Source organism: Gopherus evgoodei, chromosome 9 (genome assembly GCF_007399415.2).
Source record: "Gopherus evgoodei ecotype Sinaloan lineage chromosome 9, rGopEvg1_v1.p, whole genome shotgun sequence".
Taxonomy (NCBI): Eukaryota; Metazoa; Chordata; order Testudines; family Testudinidae; genus Gopherus; species Gopherus evgoodei.
In genome coordinates, this window is record NC_044330.1 from 96861664 (window position 1) to 96886500 (window position 24837).

General features: G+C 42.0%; 1 protein-coding gene across 1 annotated transcript in view; it reads left to right on the forward strand.

Annotated features, from left to right (window-relative positions):
* The window catches only part of NRK (Nik related kinase), a 133005-nt gene that overhangs the window by 53401 nt on the left and 54767 nt on the right, over positions 1–24837 (forward strand). The window contains exons 4-14 of the mRNA XM_030576051.1: positions 4754–4879; positions 5676–5786; positions 7445–7535; positions 9955–10085; positions 13144–13198; positions 15849–15927; positions 16857–17032; positions 19019–19091; positions 19534–19741; positions 20663–20827; positions 23529–23684. Of these exons, the coding sequence (XP_030431911.1) occupies positions 4754–4879; positions 5676–5786; positions 7445–7535; positions 9955–10085; positions 13144–13198; positions 15849–15927; positions 16857–17032; positions 19019–19091; positions 19534–19741; positions 20663–20827; positions 23529–23684 (1371 nt within the window). The remainder of the gene's footprint in view (positions 1–4753; positions 4880–5675; positions 5787–7444; positions 7536–9954; positions 10086–13143; positions 13199–15848; positions 15928–16856; positions 17033–19018; positions 19092–19533; positions 19742–20662; positions 20828–23528; positions 23685–24837) is intronic.

The window sequence follows — 24837 nt, forward strand, 5'->3', positions numbered from 1 at the left end:
GAGCTGTGTCTATGGAGGGAGCAGCAGGCTGTCCCTGTGAATCCCTTGCTTTCAGTCTTTCCAGTTATCTAAGTGCTATTTATTTAAATGAAAAACTAATATCGGTGCCATAACAGTCGTAAGGGAGTCTCCTAGCAGTGTGGGTATCAGCCTCATCTTGTTTCCTCTTGAGGTTGGAGGTGTGTGCTGCTGCTACCTACCAGATAGGGCCACATTTTCAAAAATAGCCTTTGATCACGAGCCTGTAATTTTGTGCATGCAATCATCTATGCCCAGAAATAACTCGGTTTGTGTGGGGAAACAGCAGTGGCTCCTGCACACCCGGGAGCGACTTTTATTTCTTTGCCAGCAACATTTAGAAGCAGATTTCAAGGCTCTTTGGAAATGTGGCCCATAGCAGTATTAACACGGAGATTAGGACTGGAATCATGAGCGTCTGGATGTATCCAACCACTGAGGCTACTTCCCCCTCCTTCTCCATGACCCCCATCTACTGAAGGGCCTTATATCACCCCTTTTGCTATCGTATCTGAACATCTCATCATCTTTCATATATTTATCCTCACAACACCCCTATTGTCCCCATTTTACAGATGGGAAACAGAGGCACAGAGACATAAGGTGACTGGCCCAGTGTCACACAGGAAGCATACAGCAGAGCAAGGAACTGAAGGAGGTCTCCCAACTCCCAGACCAGCACACTATGCCCAGGACCATCTACCCTGTCTCACCCTCTGATCTTCCACTGACACCTCCTACAACTTTCCAGTAACCAGTTTCATGCAGTATCTCAGCTCCCAAACTGAGACACCCCCGTTTGTCTTTTTACCTTTTGAAGACCGACCTGTTGTGCAATTCGTGCTTCTGTCTCTGTAGGGGCAGAATAGTTTAGATTGCAAGGCTTGTTGCCCAGTCTCAACGGAGCGGCCTGTTGTCTCATCACTAGAACATCTGAGCAGCACAGCACAGTATCTGAGCATCATCAGAGATACTGGAGTCTGGCATAAGGACATCTGAAGGTAGTGTGGAGGTGAAGGAAAATCAGGAATGGCAAGGAGGGTGATTGCAAGGATTCTGGGAAGCTAATAATGGGAAGAGATGAATCTAGGGGTCGTACTAGCTAGTTATAGGAAAAACACGTACTTACTTACATATATGGCCTCCATTACACTTGTGCACTTCACAAACATACATTTATGTACATTCTCAATACCTCAGTTAGGTAGGGAAGGATTAATATATCCATTTTACAGATGGGAAAAGATAGCGACAATGACTTTGCCCAGTGTCTCCCAGGAAGTCTATGACAGAACTCAAATCTCCTAAGCCCCAGATCTGCATGCCCTAATAAGGAGAAGAAGGGCGTGTGGGGATTTCATCACCCCACAAAAGTCTATAACTGGAATAGCTGGGGTATGGGTGAGCATACAATTAATTCTGCCCATCTTTAGTTATAACCACATATCTGTGTGTCTTTCCGAGCCTGCAGAAAACATTTAATACACTTTTTTAAAACAAAACTGGGCTTGCTTAAATACAGCAACCAGCAAACAAACCGGGACACCATAAAAGTTCTGAAGGAAAGAGACAGCAATGAAAAAGAGGCAGGAATGCACAAGCTCAAAGAGAAGAGCTAGCACAAACTTGTGAGTCACTGGGGGATTCTGGGAAACCCATCTAGCTGGGGAGTTCCACAGGCTGAGGCCATAAATGATCATGTCCCTGAGGGAAGAGAAGGTCATAGAGTTTAAGGCCAGAAGGGACCACCAGATAATCTAATCTATCCCAGGGCATTAAACACCACCCAACCACTCTCACCCCAAAACCCACCACCAGAATGAGACCAAAGTATTCCAGCCCCTATGCCCCCTTCCCCCTGGAGACTAAACTATTATGTGCCATTGGCAAAGAACAGCATGGGCTGAGATGCACCAATGCCCAACTCTCCTACAAGGGCAGGGAGTTATGTGAGACATATGCCCAGATGATCCTGGCAAGTGACTTGCACCCCATGCTGCAGAGGAAGGTGATAAAAGCCCCAAAGTTCCTGCCTATCTGACCTGGGGGGTGGTATTCCTTCACCGCCCCATCTTTGCCCAGGATTATTAATTCAGGCATTGAAAATGCTTTTTGCTCTATGTATGTATCTGAACGGATCATTTGAAAGGTCAGGCCGGCTTTATCCTCTGACTTCCCTCTCCACCCACCATTTCCATCCCTATGTCTGTGCTAACTAGAATCTCACAGGGAGGAAAGCTCCTGCTCCCTGCTAGAATCCTTATAAATGCTAGAAAGGAAATTGCAATGGGTAGAGAGGGGCAGGACCTGCTCCCATTAGCCAACAGAGCTGGCCAGTTTCTCACTCCCAGTTGATTGTGGAAGCCTCCCTCCCCTAATGCCACATGGCTCAAGATGATGGCCAGGCATGGAGAGCGAAATATGACCTTCCTGGGCTGTGCAGCAGATGCTCTAGGGCAGTGCTGTAACAAGGGCCAGGCGAGTGAGGCACTTGTCTCGGGCACACAAAGCGGAGGGGCGCAGCTCTGCCACGGTCGGTGGCACTTCAGCAGCAGCTCTACCGCCGCTTCTTCTTCAGCAGCAATTCGGCAGCAGGTCCCTTAGTCCCTCTCGGAGGGAAGGACCTGCCGCTGAATTGCCGCCATCGCCTATTTCGTTCTTCGGTGGCAATTCAGCGGCGGGTCCCTGAGTCCCTCCGAATTGCTGCTGAAGAATGAATGAAGTCATGGCGGCAATTCGGCAGAAGGTCCTTCCCTCCAACAGGGACTCATGGACCCGCCACTGAATTGCCGCCGAAGAGCCTGGAGTCGGCCCTTGCCTCGGGCGCAAAAATTCCTTGTTACGGCTCTGCTCTAGTGTGTGCTGGCTGAGAGCGGCTGTGAGGAATTCGGCTTGAGTCATCTAGAATTCTCTTGGTGGCTGTCCCAGCTCTGCCCAGCTCCTCTTCACCTTCTTTAATTCCACTGGGGCAGCACTTAGGGCACAATCAAGTCCAGAGTTTTCCCTTTCCTCTTCATTGCAAATATAAGACAGATGAAGTGGTTGGGGTACTGTATGCAATTTGAGAGCCATGTGTTAATGGCAGAGCGGCTGTTTTAATACTTCAGAGTTGATTTTGCTTTGAGTGGAGCCTTTTTACACTTCTAGTTTCCTCAAGCTTAAGACAATTATTTTTTCTGCATGTGTGGTCTGGCAAAATTTCTCTTCTGGATTAAAGTCATTGGGTCACCACATGGCCACCACGCGTCTATTGGGAATGGTTTTTTGGTGTTTTATACTAGGCGATGACCCATTTCTAGGACTTCTTGAGAGGTTTTGGCTCCAGCCTATCGCTCCTCCATGTGTCTCACCCCTCCCCACCATACAGCCGCTATAGGACAATATCACTGTTTTTATGAAACATTCGTGCTGACAATTAATGGAATGCTTTAATGGCAAGGCTACTGGAAAATTGTGGGAAAGGGCAGAAAAATGTCCTGCAAGTGCCAGCCATTTTTCTCTTCCAATGGACCTTTTTTTTCATCAGCTACTAAGTGCCAGGATAGTTTGCAACAAAAGGTAAACTAATTATCAGCCTTACTTGGTTCCTTTTAGCCGATGCAGACAGACAGCTCCTTAGCACAGTGCACATATAGCTGCAGTGTTCCAGTAATGGCAAAGCGGGCAGCTAAATGCACATGCACTTAACTTGGAACCAGGTACCATCTCTTGAGGATGCTAATACAGACAGCTGAGTCCATAGAGAAGTCTGCCAATCAGAGACAGAAACATCCCAGCTGGCTAGTTATAAAGGAGCCTGGATTCTCCATTGGATCAGAGATTTCTGTTTGCAAAGAAGAATAATCTCATGGAGGATGCCACTAGATGCTACCAATGACATTATTTCTAATTCATTATAGTGGTGTTATTTATTTATGTTGCGGTCGCACTCCGAAGTCCCAGCCAGAGATCAGAACCCCATTGTGTTAGGCACTGTGCAAACACAGAACAAAAGACGGCCTCTGCCCCAAAGAGTTTAAAAACTAAGTATAAGACAAGAGACAACAGGTAGATACGACAGGCAAACAGGGGAGCACATGGATGCCATACTCCTCAGCATGATAGGCAGTGGTTTCTGCACTCCAGATGCCTGACTGTTGTCCAGTTTTCTGTAAGCAACTCTACACTCTGCTAGACTAACCTAAGATGAGGAGAAAAGAACAGGGTTGTAATCCTGGCTTTGCCTCTGAATTGCTTTGTGGCCTTCAGCAAGTCACTTCCCCTCTCTTGGTTTCAGTTTCCCCAGTAGCAATATGAGGAGGATAATCAATTCCTTGGGGGGGTATCAGGAGGATGGATTAGTTGATTGTATGTATTATGCTTTAAAATGTGTAAAGCCCTATTTAAATATGAAATGTTAGCAGTAATATTTTATTTTGCTTAAATCTGGTTAATTTCTCCATGGAGAAATGACTATATATGTAACCCACTGAGGAGTGAGTTACAGGTCCCCATTTGTTCTAAGTCCACACAGGATACTGGTCTATTACAGCCACAATTAGAGAGATGCGGCTGTTGAGCTCAAGCTGTAACAGCTTGTGATTTAGGTGCCAGGTCAGTCTTAAACAGAAGAATGAAGACCTTGCTCCTGTGATTGTAGGAGGGCCTAGTCCTTGATTTCAAAGAACAGAGGGTTATGAAAACAATGCAATGATGAATACGTTACCACCTTTACTGTGTTCTGCTCTTGCTACAGAACGAGGAGGAAGAAATCAAACTGGAAATAAATATGTTAAAGAAATATTCTCATCACCGGAATATTGCGACGTATTATGGAGCATTTGTAAAGCAGAGCCCTGCAGGCCAGGATGATCAGCTCTGGGTAAGGGTTGAATCCCTTCTGTGTTCATCAGATTTCCCTGGGAGAGCAAATCTTCATTGAGAGCTCCAGTGTGCTTAGCCCTGAGGCTAACTCAGTGATCCAGATTTTGCTTTGAGGACCACTCTGCAAGAGACTGACTTTCTGCCTGCCTATCTGCCCCACTTATGATTGAGAAGTGAATTGGAGAAGGAACACAAGTGGGGCTTGGTACATTTTATGGTGACATGGTATCTGTAAGACTCTGAGATAGTCAAAACACAAAATAGTTTTGTAGATAAATCGCCTTTTTTCCAAAACACAGAATTCCTTTTTTCCCCCTATGAAAATGTAAATTGAAAAACCATGTGTTTGGTTTTCCTAATTTTGATTTCATTTGTTCCTTTTAGGTCTTTCCTTCCTTTTCTTTCTTTTTTTTTCCTCCCCCTTTTTCCGGTGGCAAAATGGAAACAGCAAAAAATGGGAGAGGAAGGAAAAATCAACACCAGAAAATTCAGTAAAAATATTTGTGATCATTTTTTCAAAATCAGTTCTTTCTGAAAAATGTGAAACAAAAACATTTTCTGAATGTTCTCAAAATTCTCCCTCGCCTCGCAATTGGCTCTAGTAAGGAAAGACATGCCCACAGTGAGAGGCATTGCTGGATTGTTTTACACCAGCAACAAAGTGAAATGAAAATTTACTCCACTTGCAATCCTCGGAGGTTGGAGGTAGCACCATCTGTGTAAGACCAGAATTTGCACAGTGTTTTTAAATGGGGGTTGTGTTAAGGATATATACTATGTTTGCCTCTCTGCAGTTGGTGATGGAATATTGTGGAGCTGGCTCTGTAACAGATTTGGTAAAGAAGACAAAAGGTAACTGTTTCAAGGAGGACTGGATTGCTTATATCTGCAGAGAGGTTCTCAGGGTGAGTCTTGCTAATAGAGTTTGCTTGTTGTCACTTGACAATGTGAAGAGTTTCCTGTAATAACTACAAGATTTGGCACCAGGGCTGCTTTATTGTCAAAAAAGGAGGATGTCCCAAGTTACTTCCTGGGCCCAATCTTCATTCTTTGCTATTTATTTCTCCTGGACAGTACAGACACCAAACCAATTTCTCATTGTTTTTTGTGAAACACAGACAAACCTGGTAGCAAGGGTTACATAGCAAGCCAGGCTGAAAAGATCCAAGCCCATTAGCGAGATACTGATCTATCATCATCACCATGGAGTTCTAACCATTTTTAAACAACAGTAAGATAAACACATATTATGGGAACTGCCATTCAAATGACATATGTTAAAATAGTGCATTAAGGCTTCAAAGGTCTAAAGTCTTTTATTTGTATAGGGACAGAGATGGGTGGTCTGTCTGGCAGAACATCAAATAGCCCATTTGGATTTGGGACTGGACTGCAGATTTGAATAGATACCAAATCCATGAGTCACTGGGGACATCTGTTCTCCTGTTGGGAATTACTCTTTCCCGCAAATGGAGTAGCTGTACTGATCACCTGGAAATTTTGTTGTTGGGGACTTCTGCCATGACCCACCACGGTCTGCATTCTGCCTCCATATGGGGACACGAACGGCCACATTTTCAGTGGAGGCGTAAAAATCTCCCATCTGTCCCTGGCAAACGGGTAACTGACTGAGACGGGCAGGTACGCGGTTACTCACTGTTCCAGTGCAAAGGTGGGTTAATTTTTTTGGACACATGCTGTTCTACTTGCACCACCATGCTATCCCCATTAGAAAATTTGGTTTTACAAGCCTCCTTTTAATTTAAATACTGCAACTTAAGATGATAAATACACAGTAGTGTAGGACAAAAGGGAAGGGCTACGCCCATCTCTCTGTGAAAACTGACGAAGAGCGTGTGTGGAGAGTGACCTGTCAGCAAGGAAATTGTGGACGAAAGTTGGATTTTGTTAGAAGCTGTTTGTGTTTCTAGTCACTCATATTAGAGAGGGCAAACATTTTTGGTGGGCCTTGTGCTTCTCGTTTGCATCAGTTCAATATACAATATTCCATTATTTCTAGCCTCGTTTAACTAATGTTTTGAAACTAAAATAGTCTCGGATGGAGATGTGATCACCAGTGACAGAAGTCTGTGGGAATCTGGCTCGATACAGGATTTAATCCATTGCGATCAGTCTTTTGTTCTCTGTGTACTCCATACACAGCACTCTGCGCACTGTGCAAACACTTTGCTGTTCACACCCCAGTTTCTTCTTTAGTGTGCCTTTAACATGTACTGTAAATGGGCATCCCTCTGATTCTGAAATTACAGTGTGCAATTCTGGGGCCTCTTTCTCCTCGTACTTGTCATTAGAGATGGTCTCTTGCTGTCAGACCCGTGGGAGTGAGAAGAAAATCAAACCCATTGTTGCTTTCTTCTCTTATTGCTAAATGAACGTGTTGCTGCCAATCGCTGCTAAAGAATTTTAGATTAGTACATTTTAGTCCCTTTTCTCCATTAATATAGCCAGAACAAAGCAAAAGAACTTCATAGGACAAAATTCCAAATCTATGAAACTGATTAAAAAAAAAAAAAAAAGCTAGAACCATGTGGTTTTCTTGCAGGGTTTGGCACATCTTCATTTGAATCACGTTATCCACCGAGATATTAAAGGACAGAACGTTCTCTTAACAGAAAATGCAGAAGTAAAACTAGGTAAGTTTCTCTCAATTTTCTCTAGAACCCTCTTAGTTAAAGATATGCTGAGGTTTCCATGTTAAACTGAAAAGGATATCTAATAACCCAAGAGTGAAAAATAGATTAAATATAGTGTAAAGACTTACATTTATATGGTGCCTTTCATACAGAAGGATCCCAAAGGTCTTTATAAGCTCTGTGCATGGGAATTGCTCTCCTCATCTGAAATACAACCATCCCAATAGAGTCAAACTCAGAACCTGTTTAATAGCCCACATCAACACTACATTATGCGTAAGTACCAAATTCAGAATGTAGGAAATTATCCTTGTCATGTCCTTTCTGCCCAGACAAGTTGGCAGAGGTAATATCTGCTACTGTACCAGCTTCTGTTGGTGAGAGAGGCAAGCTTTTAAGCTTACATAGAGCTCTTCTTTGGCCAACACAGTTTAGAAAAATCAGTTTTGAGCAATAAATTCCAGTAAGCCGTTTTTTCTACTAGAAGTGGGTTAGGAGATTTTAATGAAACTGATAGTCAGTGCTGAGGCCGTGACACATACTTCACCCTGTCTAAAGGTCACCATGAAGTTATGTATAAAGAGTTTCCACCCAAGGGTATTTGAGAGCCCTCTCATTTCCACTTCCAAGTGGTATGTCGCGGTGTGCAGACTATTGACAACTTTTAGCTCTGTGAAAACAAACAATGTCAATAGCTCAAAAGCAAATGTGAACAGTTAGGTGTTTGGTTTGTTGAAGGGACATCACAGGGAATATCAGACCATTTTTAAAGAGAGTGTATCAAGAATGGTGCTTTTCTCATGTAGGATTTTTCTTTTGTTTTCTGTTTCATTGTTTCAGGCGTTCAAAAATTAAAATAAAAATTATTCTATGTAGATACTGGGTGAGATCCTCAGTAAATGTAAAGCAGCATAGCTCTGATCTATGTGGTGAAATCCTAGCTCCACTGAAGTCAGTGGGAGTTTTACCCCAGGATTTCAGAGTCTTTTTTCCATTTGGCAAATTCTCCTGCTGTACTTCTTGAAATTAACAAGGCCTTTTTTTGTGTTTGTTTTTTGTTTTGTTTGGCTGCTAACAACATAACTGATGTCTTTCACCTATTAAAAAAAATAAAGCAAGTACTCTGTATTTTATGTGAGTAGACAGTAATGAAACATTTCTATAAAGTACAAAAGTAAAACTAAAATATTTCCAGAGAAATTTAGCTCAGCCATGTCTAAAAGCCAAGAAGCTGGAAAATTCAGACTTCAGAGATCCAATGTCATTCAACCTTGTTAATGGGTTTTATATAAAAGACTAACATTTCACATCCAAAATACAGAATGCATGATGCTTCAAAGAATAGACACCCATCCATTATTAGATAAGCTTACACAATTCAGTGCTACAATAATTTCATGTTGCAGTATGGCTCTCTGAGGTCTGTTTATCAGTAGATGTACCAGAAGTTGCATGCAAATAATTTGCTTTGTTGGAGTCAAGCATGAAAATCTGCTCATTGATGCCATGGGTAATAATAGGGTTGTACCCTTCCTAATCTCTTTTTCCTCTGCTGTTTACACTAATTGGATACTACTGTAGCTACTCGATGAGTAACACTCAACTTTATTTATTTATACCTTTTTCCCAATTGATCTGATATTGTGCAGAGATGTTTTTTTTAATTAATACAAACACATAGTTACTGAATGTGGGTCCTATTTATTATCTGAGCAATGATGTTTGACAATACAACTAAAAAATCATATTGAGATGCCACTGCCCGTTAGCCTAAAAGAGCACAGCATAACTTAGTCCTCTTAATGCCCTTAACAGATGGACAAAACAGTGCACTCCCCGAGCATATTCTGAGATAGGAGTGCAGCAAAAAAAGGTCTGTGAAACCATTCAGAACAAAGCAATCCATTTCCTCACTAATATGCTGACCCTATCCAACTTTAACCACTAGCAGTAATACTAGACATCTCCCAGTCACACTTTTAACACTTATTTGTAGGTTTTTGTTTTAGATTAAAATACCATTTGAAAACCTTAAACCCCCACCCACCACCTCCAAAGTAGTGCTTAATCCAAGTATATATTATATTCCATAGAGATCAATGAAAAGCACTGTGTAAGAGTTAGGTATTACTATTATCATGGGAGTACATTCCTACAGTAGCCATTCTGCCAGACTTAGCATGGATCGTGTTAATTTTAAATTTTCCCTTTGGATTGTCTGATATAAATAGCAGAAAGTGGCTAATTCCCAGCATCTCTGCAGTAGGCTCCATTGGAAACCCTGTATTATAGGAGCTCAAATCTGCTATGCATTGCAACCCTAGAATTTGCTTTCCAAGCAAAGGCAATAACGTATCAAACATTTTGTCCTATGAATTCAGCACTTGGCTCATTACTTTACGCTTGCTTAATTCTGCAGTGGATTTTGGGGTAAGCGCTCAACTGGATAGGACGATTGGGAGAAGAAATACATTCATTGGAACTCCCTATTGGATGGCGCCCGAGGTCATAGCTTGCGAGGAGAACCAAGACTCAACGTACGATTACAGAGTGAGTGATGTTAGGAATTTAGAATCAATAGTAAAGTAAACACGCTTTTGCTATTGACATCCTTTACAATAGTTAACCGAAAGAATTGAAAAAAGGCGTCACCCTCCCTTAAAACCACAGTCATGCAAAGAGCTGTATTTTGAATATGCGGTTTGTGACCAAAAAAAAAAGAGGAGTTTCAATATGAATTTATTTTCTTTGTGAACCGTTAACGTACAAAATGAAATACAAAGATGTTTAGAATGAAATGTACGAAAGTATCGCTTATTCTCTGAAAAGAAGACACAATATCTGGAGACGGCTAGGGTGAAAAGGCCTGAAAAAAGTGGCTAAGAAGCAGTATATCATTAGCATGGCTTCTTTCCTCTGTGGTAGCGAATTATTTTCCCTTATGCTTATTGCACAATCCCCTGGGTAAATTTACAATAATATCACATGTATAATTATTAGCTTAGAACAACAAAAGACTCCTCACTCCAGAAAAGATCACTAACCATTCCCCACAATCACGCTCTCAAGAGAAAGTCTGAATGAATATATGAGTCTTGTCCTTATGACTATATCTGGACTGTTTCCTTGGTGAGATACTCTCTCAACTCATTCTTGTCACTGTATAACCATGAACCAAATATCCTCCTCACTGACACCAAAGAAATAGAGTATTTGTTATTCTCCTGAGGCCATCTGGGCACACTGTAATTTGGATACCATATAATGGCTATCAAAAAATTCTCTGGCTGTCCCCCTTACTATTATAATATGCTGATTTGGCTCTAAAGAGGCACATGATACTGTTTGTCAGCCTCTGGTTGGATTGCTTGCACCACTGTCATCATTTACATATCTGCACACACCACATAGGACAATTTCCAAAGAATGCTTTCTGAATGACTGTTCTCTCCAAGTCCTTGTGTTGGAGTGGTTGCCGCCTTTTGTGCATCTTGTCCTTATAACAACTGGGTAACAGAAGGATCATTAAAATTACATCTGTTATTCCAGCTGTGGAATATTCAGAGCTCATATTAGTACTTCTGTTTTCTACTGAGTCAAAGGGCATGATTCTGATTTCACGGCTTTGCCACTGTTGAAAAATGGCCTTTCACCCATGTAAAGGCATCTTAACATAAGAGAGAATCCGGTCCAAAGACTTATTCATTGCCTTTTTTCATATTATATAAACCTTATCCCAAAGACTCAAGAAGGTTATCCGTTAGCTCCCATCCATACCCCCAATTCTATTCCCATTTAGCACATTTTCTAGTGATTACTGAAGGGTTTCCCCAGTTTGTATGCTGTCCCTGTGTTGAACAACTTATGCCCACATTGCCCTTGCTCCAGCCAGATTCCACAGACTGCAGTCCAACGCTGATCAGCCGGGGGTTTCCAAAGTGCTGATTCAGAGACAGCGTTGTTATTCAGAAGTGTGGACTAGGGCAAGTATTTATAAACATTGCTGATATGGTGAGTGAAAAGCAGGAAGCTGTTCTGCTATGCCCATGATTTCTCACAGGTCCTGCTTTTAAAAAATAAAAAAAATCCCACCAAAAAATGCAGCCCTTCCTAGCTCACTAGCCTGGTTTCTCCGTATATCCCTATGCATCAGCCCACAGTTACCTGAAGCTTGCGTGCATGTCCCATCATCACCAGAGTCTAAGCCATGGTCTACACTGGGGGAGGGGGAGTTTTGAGCTAAGTTACGTAACTTCAGCTACATGAATATTGTGGCTGAAGTCAACGTGCTTAGATCGACTTACCATGGTGTCTTCACCGTGGTGAGTCGACTGCTGTTGCTCCCCCGTCGACTCCGCCTGCACCTCTCGTGGAGGTGGAGTACAGGAGTAGACAGGAGAGCACTCTGGGGTCGATTTATCGCGTCTACACTAGGCGCGATAAATTGATCCTGCTGGATTGATCACTGCCCGCCGATCCGGCGGATAGTGAAGACATACCCTTACTGTACTACAGTGGGTGGCCATTCTTTTAGAACTTTGCTAAAAGACCTCCTTTTTCTTGCTTTCAGTCATTAGTTAAATGACACAGGACCTGAGCCTGAACCCTCTCCAGCTCCCACTGAAATCCAGTGTCTTCTTCGGGATCAGGCCCACAGTCTGCAATGCAAGTTGTTTCCAGCCTTGTAAAGCACTGTGGGTTGGCCTTGCACTGTATAGATTGTGAAGGTGTCGTCTTAGGACCAGGTCAGATATGAGTAGCTGTCCATCAAGGACTTTTGTTCGAAGTCTCCAAGGATTTGACTTCTGCCAGTATTTTGTCTCATTTTCTGCCTAACAAAGCGCTATCAGACTTCAGGGTGTCCTTATCTTTCATATAATAATCATAGAGATCTCCCGTAAATGTATTTGGATAAATGAATCTGCCTAGGTGCATATGTCCAAAAAAAGAGAGAAGTGTTGCACACCACTAAACAAGTGGAAGCCTGGTTACGTCCTTAAAGTCAATAGCATTATGCCTGGTTTACACCTTAGTGATCAGAATCTGGCCACTTGGGTTTATGATGCCATGTAATATTCATAGAGAAGACTCCAATCTGACCTAATTGAACTAAGTTTATACTTCTATGTAAATCTGAATACATTGTTCTACTTTTCTTCCTACTGGCTAATAACTTGTCCATGGATTGAAATACCTTCCATGAGGCTGACTGCCATCTCCCTTCAACCAGTGTAGGAAAGCAGTGGGATGAGAGCAGTATTTGGTCCAGTGAGGTCTCACCTGTGCATCTCCTCTGTAACAGAGGAGAGAATCTGGGCCATGGCTTCACATGGGCCCTTCTATATTTGAGAACTTTTGTTTTTAAAATGAAAGGTCTGTATTTCGGGGCTAGTTATTTTAATGATGAATCAGCTGTTCCAAGTTGTGTGGGAAATGGAAAGCTGGCCGTTAGCACATTTCCTACAGGCTCAGCTGGGAACGAGAGGGAGCAAAATGGATATCGCTCACAAGAAAAGACTCTTCCATGAAACTCTAGGCAAGCATTATGGTGTTTTTTTTTAACCCTACATACTACAAGTTACGTCATTCACGGTTTCTTTTCCTACAGAGTGACTTGTGGTCTCTGGGAATCACAGCTATAGAAATGGCAGAAGGAGCTCCACGTAAGTGATTGGGTATAGTTCTTTGTTAACTAGTTAGCCTAAATTTCATAGACGCGTTCTGTCGTGCTAGGTTGGCTTATCTCCTGCTCGTCTAGGGCGTGTATACTGCATTCAGCTCTGACTGACTCTTTTCAAATACTTAGTTATTTGACTCTTTTCCTATCTCTGCTCCTTTGCGCACCCTTTTTTCTTTTGATTCTTGCCCTGTGTTTCGTCACCCCTTGCCTGCCTTTGGGAAGACAGGGAAACCGTGAGCAAGAGTGATTAAAGCTTCAGCGTAAATGTGGGACAGTTTTAGTTCTGGGGCTTCTCCAAAAAAAGCATCCCTTGAAAATGGTCCCCCTTCCTGTTGTGGCACGAGTCTTCACCCTGTAATTCCAGATGGAGGATTCCTCCAAGAGGTTGGATTAGGGGCCGGTACCAAGCAATTTTGGAGATCTGTGGAGTGAGACTCTGTGCCCCAGAACAGCAAAAATACTTCAGCCACACTTCAATCACAATTCTGATTTGCTTCCATAAACTCCCCGCTCCTGCAATTTTCTTGCTCCTCCAGACACTCTCCTACAGCCACATGGCACCACATTTCTGTCAACATGCTTCTGGCATAAATTTTCTTTCAATATTATCTACCAAAGTCAGATACTCCTGATATAAGACACCATTGCAGAATGGAATTTAGATGCAGGGTCCTGGTTATCTAGCATTGTTGTAGACTATTACCCTTGTGCAATAGGGTAGGTTTGTGCCTAGGAGCACAAGGCATGTGGGATGTGGGATGTTCTGCAGCTTAATTGGTGTGAAGACATAATAGGGGTGTTTGGCAATTGCTGAACCTGGTGGAGGGGATCCTATTTATAGTCTAGGACCTGGCCTATGCTAGAAAGCACCTGGGCTGTGTTTATCAACCAGTCAAGATACAAGTCAGGCCAAACTGAGTTCTAAAGCATTTTTACAAATCATCCTCCAATCTAGCTAGCGCTTAGTCTTCAGGATGAGTCTTAGAGGATATTTTTTATTATAACAAACATTCTTCACACCGTATTTCCTCATTTCAGTTGTATTTATTTATTGTATTTTCACACGGGCTAATACTATTAGGCAAATTTTAGGGATGCTGCGATAGTGTATTTATTATTTCTATTGAGGTAACACCTAGGAGCCCCAGGCATAGACCAGCACTCAGTTGTGTTAGGCTCTGTACAGACACAGAACAGTCCCTGCCCCCAAAGAGCTTACGATCCAAGTATCAGACAAGAAACAGTAGGTGGATACAGACAGACGTCAGAACACCAGGAGACAATGAGACAATAGAGCCTAATGCTTCTCTCACGCCTGTTCTACACTCGTAGAGTTCCATTGCCTTTAATAGGCTACATCTCCATTACGAGCTAGGGTTGTCATTTCCCCACTAGCTCTCATCAAGCTAGCATGAGTATCAATAGCAGTGCAGCCGCAGTGACACGGTTAGCAGCAGCTGAGGTATGGCTGAGCCATGCCAACTGTGTACCCACCCATTGCAGGCAGGTTTGTACATGGCATGGCTAAGCCATGCTTCTGCTGCTGCCGCCCTTCCCCTGCTATTTATGCTCTCCCTAACTCTGCAAGAGCAAGTGTCCACGAGCAGAGGAATCGCACCTCCAATGTGTAGAGTAGAGGTAGCCATGGAGTTACTTCTGATTTACACCCATGTCCCTGAGATGATCAGGCCTGATAGTCCCCATCCATGTCATTCAACCTGCAGTAGCATTTTGGAGGGGCAACCATCTGCCAACATTTCCACTCCCACACCCAGCAAACGTGACACATTGGGAATGTTCAGTGAAATGTACGGGGTGGACTTTCTGGGATAGGACAGGATTTACTTTTTAGTGCTGTTTTCAGAGTTGACCTGCTACAAAAAAATCAAGAGTGGGTGTACAGAGAAAAAAACAGCACACCAAGCCCAGTGATGGAATCTGTTTAGAAAGCACTGATTGGTCTAATAAGTGGGCACAGAGTTCTTAAATACAGTGTAGCCAAAACATGTTCTTAGCTATATGCCCAGCTCCAACAGAGCAATGTACCAGTTCCTAAGCCAGGTTTTTCTCTTCCTACTTTTTCCCTTATGCCGCATGTTAACAAACTCCTCGCTCGATAGCGTCTAGCTTATTGTTCACCTCAACTGTAAACCAGGCATATTAAAATAGATAAACATTTTGATCCAGAGTTTGGCTTTCACATTTAGGTGTAAATGTCCTTTCATCATTACGAAAATGTGCTTGTTTTATAATCCAGTCAAGCATTCTTTGGCCTTTGTTTTGAACAGAGATATAGAGCCTTAAAAGTCTGAATGGATGCATTAATCATTGCAATGGAGTCCTTCCTTATACTGAATCCTTACATCTCAGCTATAGCTCTGGCCCACTCAGAGCCCTCCTGTGCTGCAAAGCTTTTCCTCCTCTGGGCAGTGAATTCCACTGAATAGCATTGAACTCCTGTGAAGGGCACGTCCATCCTTTGGAACAGGAGGAATGTTAAAGGGCTGCTACTTCTCATATCAGAAAGAGCTATTCAACGCACCCACATCACCCTGGGTCAAAGGGGTCAAAGGCTAGGGAAAACCTGGCACTGCTTTTGCATACACTTTAATAGCTTGTGTTTTCCTTTGCAGCCCTGTGTGATATGCATCCCATGAGAGCTCTCTTTCTCATTCCACGAAACCCTCCCCCAAAACTGAAATCCAGAAAATGGTAAAGATATTTTTAAAATATATTTTAGCAGCCTCAGGCTTCTGTGGGTATTTGATGCCTGCAGCTCAGAGACTGTGATTTTATCAAATCTTACAAATGAGGTTTTGTCTACACTGGTATTTCTGCTACTGATATAATCCCCTCTGCTACTGATGTGAGCTCCAAGTATTGACACAATTCATATTTGAGAAGCATGATCTGCGCTGGTGCAGATTACCCCAATTTGAAACCCAGCTAAGCTGCACTGGTACAAATTGCACTGCCTTGGTGTAAACTGTGCCTCCACTAGGGACTTGCACTGGTGGCTGAAATTCCAAAGTAGACATGGCTTATGTGGTGTTGCTTTGATCAGTATTTATCTGGAGACCTCCAAGGAAAACCCAGGGTGCTGCATGCAGTAGTGTTGGTGGGCCAGAAGGTGGCACTGTATCCAGATACATCAGTCATGAACACATTCCCTAGCATGAATTTAGGGAGAATTGTGTTTGTCTTTCAGATGAGACATAAAATTGTGGTCTTTGATATATATGGTCATTATGGACTTTTTGTAAGAGTAGTGGTGATAGTCTTATTATTATAGTCAAAATCCAATTTAAGTAATTATTGCCTCCTTAAATTTCCCCTACTATTTTAACTGGATACAGGAGCTGAAATTCTGCCCTCAGTTACATTGGTGTAAATTCACCGGAATGTCACAGAGAGCAGAATTTGTCCTAGAATTCTTCCTTACTCTGTGTCCTAAGCTTTCAGGTAGTGGTGTGATATACTGATAAAACTCCTGCTGTATTCCACCCCAGAGGAGGCTGTGTTTTAGTGTTAGCCAAAGCAAACTGTCTTGGGATCCTCCAGGGTGAAAGGTGCTATGTAAATTTAAGCAAAATTTGATTTTCATCTGATTTTGTTTGTTTGTTGTTGTTGTTTTCCCTCAGGTCCAAGAAATTTCTTAATTTTGTTGAAAGTTGCCTAGTTAAAAATTACTTGCATCGTCCATCCACTGAAACTTTGCTTAAGCATTCCTTTATCCGAGACATGCAGAATGAACGGCAAGTGCGCATCATGCTGAAAGACCACCTGGACAGGACCAGGAAGAAAAAGGGAGAGAGAGGTCAGGTTAAAAATAATGCAACCATAGGCCCTAATCCTGCACAGAGCCTTATGGAAGGGGGCGCTCTATGCAGACATGGTGAAATTCTGGTCCCACTGAAGACAATGAGAGTCTTGCAAGTTGCAAGTGACCTTAGTGGTGGCAGGATTTCACCCACAGCGTGGGTCTGCATGGAGCTGATTGCAGGGTCAGACCCGAGGCTGGAATTTTAAGAAGGGTTCAGCACTCCTCTGGGCCCAGATTTTCAACAGAAATGTGCTCCCATGAAATCACCTAGATAAATGTCCGGATTTCCAAAGGAGCTCATTTCTGTTGAAAATCTGGGCCCAGAGGAGTGCTGAACCCTTCTTAAAATTCCAGCCTCGGGTCTGACCCTGCAATCAGCTCCATGCAGACCCATGCTGTGGGTGAAATCCTGCACTGAAAATCAGGACGTAAATGTTTGTACAAGAGCTGCTAGGAGCTGAGCTCTTTTGAAAATCTGGGCCCCAAGTGACTAAAGCACATAGAAGAGATCAATAAATCCATATCTTTGTTTTACTCCTACCTGGGCTTCCAACCTACTGATTTGTCCAAAACCAAGAATCTGAATTTGTAACAACTAAAACAAACTCTAACTTTGTTCTCCAAAGCAAAATTTAGAAAAGAATCTGTTTTGGACTAAATGATTGATTTTGAATAAATGACCATATGTTGCATGATATCAGCCATGCAGCATAAAGAGCGCCATGGTCTAGTGGCCACTCAGCATCTTCGCCTCTCTTTCTCCATCTGTATATTTTACACCTCACAAGGGCATTGTGAAGATGAGTTGAATATTAGAGCTTGTTTGTAAAGTGCAATGAAGATTAAAAGTGCTATATTGGTTTGACACAATGAGATTTTTGTATCTGAAATGAAACTACTGCTGCAAGGTATAATTTACTTACTGAAATAATAATAATACTACATTGTATAGCATTTATCATCTGAGGAACTCAAAGCTTTTCGAACAGTAGCAAACATGAGGAGGAAAACAACTTATTAAAAGGTTACACATTTGCCACTTGTAAAAAAAGCTAATGGTAATAATTACATAAATGCTAGAAAACTACGTTGTAGGGGGGAAATCCTACTTATAGTCTAAGCTCACCTGATGGTGAGTAATGTTACCATTCATTATACACTTCAATGACTTTAAAAAAAAAGTTGCAGAGACCAACTTTCACATTGTGCCCAGCTGAAAATAAAGATGCTGATCATGTTGGGATGAAATTAAAACTTCAAAGAACTGTCTTCATGATAAAAGTTGGAAAGAACTTCAGAGTTACAACTTTGCTTCTTTATGAGCTCTTTATATTAAAGCTCAAATTAACCACTTAACAAGATGTTTCGTTTTTCTATTGAATTATTTTCGTTAATTTTCATATGAATTTAGGGCAGGCCATGGCAGTGCAAGCTTGCTAACACTCTGAGGCACCCTTCTCCAGATATTGCCACTGTTTTTTGGCTTTTTCTAATTGGTTCCAATGTGGATACCTGCTTACTGAAAAGTAGACTAGATTGATGAAACCCATTTAATGTACACCACTCAATGGGAACAACCTTTTAGACTTCTGTTTTCAAAGGGTTCTAAAGGAGTTAGTTTCCTAACTCATATTGACTTTCCCAGATCACCTGAGCTGGGTTTGAATGGGTGACCTAACGTTGAAAAACTTGGGAACCATCCATAATCTCCTGAACCATCTACTCCTTTCGTAAGGAGTTCCATTACTGACTAGTTGAAGATGTCTTTCTTTTCCTTCTTCCATTACATTTTTAAGACTCTTAAAATCTGATACATAAAGGGCCCTGATCCAAAATCCACTGAAGTGAAAACAAGCCTGTCATTGGCTTCAGTGAGTTCTGAATCGGACCCTAAAGTAATTTGCTGTGATTCTGTAGAACCATTACTTAGGTTAGTATAGGGAGGAAATATACTCCTTTTCTGGGTATTTTTTTTTATAGACGAAACAGAGTATGAGTACACTGGAAGTGAGGAAGAAGATGATGAACTGGATGAAGATGAAGGAGAACCAAGGTTAATTTTATTAGCTATGTGTAATATTGGACTAACCAAGGCATTTTCATCAAAGGCATCTCTCCTCAGCTAGATGGGTTTTCTTACCATATTCTAACCCCCTAATGCTCTGTGGTATCCAGTTAGCAATGACTAGTTTGTAGCTGTTGCATCTAAATGTTGCGTGTAAGGTGTCTGTAAAATGTTGTTTTCATAATTACTCAGGAACAGGGAGGGAATGTCTCAAACAAAGAAGCAGGTAGTCGGCTTCAGTCTAGATTTTCTAGTGTAGTACAGTAAATACCGAAGCATGGCCAGCCTACAGAGAATGATTCTGTGGAGATTTATTGGAACATTTACATTTGTTAGCACAGGCAGCAAGCCATTTCCCAGCGACATGTTATACTTGCTCTGCAGCTCTAATGTTATGGTGAGTCTTATAGAAACTTCCCTTTTGTTTCAGTTCCATAGTTAATCTCCCTGGTGAATCAACGCTCCGTCGTGAATTTTTGAGGCTGCAGCAGGAGAACAAAAACCGGTCTGACCCTCATCGACAGCAGCAACTCCAGCAGCAGCAGCTAAAGGATCAGGAGAAATACAAAAAGCAGCTGCAGGCAGATCGGCAGAAACGAATCGAGCAAGAAAAAGAGCGGAGGAAGAGGCTGGAGGATGTAGGAAATGGCTCTTCTTTGTAATCCATGTATATCAATCGGTGACAAATGAAAATATGCCAGTTTCAATAATAGGTTTTGAAAGAAAAAAGCCATTTTAAATTCTCGTCACCAGCTGGTTTGGAATCTTTAACCCTGGTAGAAATTTGTGGCTTCTGACCGCTGAGATTAATCAGTGTTCTTAAAGGTTCTACCCACTTCCTGCTAACTCCCTGCCCATGTGCTCTGGGAAGTCGCTGTGTAACCCCATTTACTTCAGTGTGGTTGGACCCCAGGAATGGGTAGGCAAAACAGAGGTCTAATTCTTATTCTCTTGCTCCTGCGCATAGTCCAAGTCTTTACTTGTGAATCCAAACTATGCTGGTACCTGTGATAGGATTGCCCTCTGCTTTCGTGGTGCTGCATTGCAGTTGCTAAATCAGAGTCATGGCTTTTCATGGCCTCTGAAGCCATGATAGGACAGGTAAGCTGATGCTTTTGAAACTGCTCCAACAAAATCTGAGCACTCCAGATAACTCTTCCCTATCAAAATGCCATGTGCTGAAATAAGGAATTTTATGATCGGGGCTTGTTGACCAGACAGCAATGGTTAAATCCTGGCACCATTACTATTAATGGCAAAACTGCCATTGACAAAACTCTCATTGACTTCAGTGTGGCCAGGATATAATCCCAAAAGCTTTGTAATTATTTTAATAGTGAACACAACCAATAACTTCTGTTGGATCATATTAGAATACATAACAGTGTTTCCCCCACCTTCACCACTGATTATACTCCAGGAATGTTTTTGGGCCTTCTGTTTTGGGAATGTCTCATAATTTAGTAATAAAAAGGGTATAACTAATTGCATAACTAATAATCTTTAAGCAAAGAAGTAAAATTTAAACTGAACAATATTATTTCCTGGCACTTATTCAGCATCAGAAGAGAGAAGAGGAGCTCCGGAAGCAGCAAGAATGTGAGCAGAGATGGCCAGAAATTAAGGCAGTTCAGCGGAGAGATGAGAAGTTTGAGGATGACAAGAGAATTGTTGACGAGGAAATGTGCAAAGTGGACGGACAGAGGAAATCAGAAAGGAAGCAGGTATAACTCTAGGACTTAACGATGCAATTCATGGCTCTTTGTTTCTGTGGCTGAAGTCTAAATTCATTAATGGAGTCTCGTTCCTATAGGGTTGGCTTTTTTCATTTACTGATGGTTCTTTTCCTCACCTTAACAGCCCCTGGCAACTCTGCCCCTCTCTACTTGTATAGTGTTGAGTCATCTCTATTCCTCCAGCAATGGCAGATCTCTTCTCCCTAAGTTTTGCAGTTATTTCCATGCTGTTCCTTAACTGTAGAACTTCTTTACTGAATTGGTCTGTAAAACCACAACTCTCCTCTCCTTCAGCTCATGCCTTAAGGCCTACTCTACCACGGTGCATGTCAGAAATTACTAAGAACAGCCCAGTAGAGGCTGTGCACTCACCTGGTGTGACGGGTTAGATCACAGAAACCCCCAACTGATGTGCCAAGACTACTTCTGCCCCTGCTTTCCCTGCCAGCCTGGGACTCCAGCACCCTGTCTTGTTGAGCCAGACACGCCCGTCTGCTCTAACACAGGCCCAGAGTCTGAACCACATGCCCCAAAGCTGCAGACTTAGCTGAAAGCAACTTGAGAAATGTTCCTGTCTTTAACACTCAGATGCCCAACTCCCAATGGAGTCCAAACCCCAAATAAATCTGTTTTACCCTGTATAAAGCTTATACAAGGTAAACTCATAAATTGTTCGCCCTCTATAACACTGAGAGAGATATGCACAGCTGTCGTTTCCCGCCCCCCCCAGGTATTAATACTTACTTGGGTTAATTAATAAGTAAAAAGTGATTTTATTAAATACAGAAAGTAGGATTTAAGTGGTTCCGAGTAGTGACAGACGGAACAAAGTGAATTACCAAGTAAAATAAAATAGAACATGCCAGTCTATGTGTAAGAAAACTGAATACAGATAAAACCTCACCAGTTCCAGTAAGCTTCCTTTTACAGACTAGTCTCCTGCTAGTCTGGGTCCAGCAATCACTTACACCCCCTGTAGTTACTGTCCTTTGTTCCAATCTCCTGCAGGTATCCTTGGGGGTGGAGAGGCTCTCTCTTTAGCCAGCTGAAGACCAAATGAAGGAGTCTCCCAGGGGTTTAAATAGAAGGAGTCTCCCAGGGGTCCAGCTCCAAGATGGAGTCACGTGGACAAGTCACATGTCCATGCAGTTTTTACAGGCAGTAGCCATTGCGTACCTGCTCCCTTGAACATTCTCATGTAGACTTCTTGTATGGATTGGAGCCTCCCAAGATCCATTGTCCCTTAAGTGGTTCTTGACTGGGCAATTAATTTGCACATTCCTTTCTCAAGAAGCTGACGAAATGCTTTACAAAGGCTACTTAAAAATCAAGCCAGTGCCCAGCCAATATTCATAACTTTGAATACAAAAATGATACATGCATACAAATAGGATTAATAGATTCAGTAGATCATAACTTTTACAGAGATATGTTACATGGCATATGCAGCATCAAACATATTCCAATTATATCATATATACATTCATAACATATTCCCATGAAGCCTTATGGAGTACACCGTCACACCTGTGATGACTGGAGCACAGCACCCTCTTATCCCCAGCTCCCACTTATCTTTCATGCTGGGGAAGGCCAAGAGAGGGTGGTGTATGCCAAATCTGGCATACATCTGGGGACCTCTCTACATAAAAGACCATGGCAGCTTTCCGGCTTCCGTGTGAGCTGTGCAAGTCTGGCCCTTTCTTTATGTGCATTTCCTGTTGATTTAGATTGGATTATATTTCCTAGTAAAGTCAGAAAATTTGAAAGTCTTAATACATACAATAGGATACTGCCAGAAAGCATTAGATCTGGGATATTTCTTCTGTTCCTTGAAAGTAAAGTAGAAAGTGATGATTACGTAAAACAATCAAAAGATGGAAATGGAATACAATGTAGATCCATCTGATCCCTCTGAGCATAATGTACATGAGATGGGCTTGGGGCATATGTCTTCTGTCTCCTATTTCATCTTGTCCTGGAAAAGAAGGTCCAGGAAACGCACACACGCACGCACATACTGAATAAGTTAGTGAACTTGTATACCTAAGAAACTATATGATGTATGGTATACAATTAAAATAATCCCAGTCAATTACTTTTGACCTGATTGAAAATATAGTTATCCTATATCCTTCCCACAAACATCAGCCCATCTTTAATGTAAATTCCCAGCTCCTTTATTTTCCTTCTGAATATAACCAACCCCACTTTCTCCCTCATGAAATGAAGTTGAAATGGAAATATTTTCACCACCTTGATCTTGTAACAGATGCCAAGTCTAGCATTTTTGGCTACAGTGTTTTCACTGTGTTTTAACAGGTGAATTGCTTATATTGAATTGGAAACTTGGAACCCTTCAAAACTATAACTTTCAGTAAAGCCACTGGCTTTTGGAAATATCATGAGAGTATTAGAAAGGCACCAAGGAAAAATATTAAGTGGGCACTTTGGAGCTGTCGGGAGAGCTTTTTCGTTATTGTTTTAGTTTCTACTTCTTTTAAATGCAAATGCAGGAAGTTTTGGTTTATATCAGACTTCGCAAGAGCCAGGATTCTAGCCATTTTCCAAGGGGACCTAAGAGAGCTGGGTACCCGACTCCTACTGAAATTCAGCTCACGCGAGCCCCTTTAAGAATTTCAATAGGAACGTTTAAAAAATGAAAACGTTAACATTGGCTTGTTTTTAGAAAAAGGTAGAAGAAGTGCAACACAATAAGAAGCTACATCGTACTCTTCCCAAAGATCAGACCCAACTGCTGTCTCTTCAGCATGACCACAAGCAAAAAAAGAAAGAACTTCCAAAGAGCTCAAGTTCAGCATCACAGCCTCCGCCAAGCAAAGAGGTACTCACATAACAGATTGTTACAGTTACATTTTGTGATGTGCAGGTAACTCAGACGAAGAGAATTGATTGGTCTTTTGGATAAACCTTAACCCTATTCTGGCCAAAGGTGTGTATCTTCCCAGGCACTGTATATCGCAATGAAGCCTGATTGGCTGCCACCTCTCCATAGAGTACAGATTTCGTCTCCACTATTTCTACTCCAAATCAAAGTGGATTTGATGAAGGAGAGGAGAATAGTGAGATCCTTCCACACAGCCAGTATGGCTCACTTTCTGCAATGGCATGTAACCCATCTACTTTCTCTCACTGTCATGTCCTTGCCTTCCAACGAGGGATGAATGAAACATGTGGCTTATGAGATTTGGTGAACCTCTGAGACTGATTTTAGGTTTGCAGAACTAGTTCAGATTCACAAATTTTTTTCCTCTACAATTTAAACGCAAGCACAAGTCTCTAGATTCCTATTGCCAGTGAACAAGCAATGTGACATCCTTTGCCGCTCGCTATACTTAAAGATCTTTAGTTAGTTATTTGCAGTGTTGGTCCCAGAATATTAGAGACAGAACGTGAGTGAGGTCATGTCTTTTATTGGGCCTGCTTCTGTTAGAGAGACAAGTTTTTGAGCTACACAGAGCTCTTCCAGACCTGAAAAATAGCTGTATGTAGCTCAAAATCTTGTCTATGTCACCAACCAAAGTGGACCTAGCAAAAGATATTACCCTCTACCACTTTGTCTCTTTACCTAATTAGTTCAGGTTTGGTGGGTAATGCATGACCATGTAGTCAGTGACTTCCTTTAGACAGTGCTTCAGTTCTTTTTGCTAATTCAAAAAGGCTTTTGTCCACAAAATGGATTATTTATATGTATATGTTAGTATCGTGTCATCTTGTCATGGAGCCAAAGCTCCTTTGCTTCCCTTATTATATATATTATACAATAATTTTTAGCCCCTTTTCTCTTTTTTAAACTTCCCAGCCAGGGGCTCAATCCTGCAGCCAATGGAACTACCACGTGATTAAAGTTAAGCATGTACTGAAGTGCTTTGCTAGATTGGGAGTAGTTTGCTAGAACCTTGCAGAATCAAGCCCTGCATGAAGCTATTTGTAAAGTACGGGGCATGAACAGTATGGGTGATATTTCTAGCAAAGCA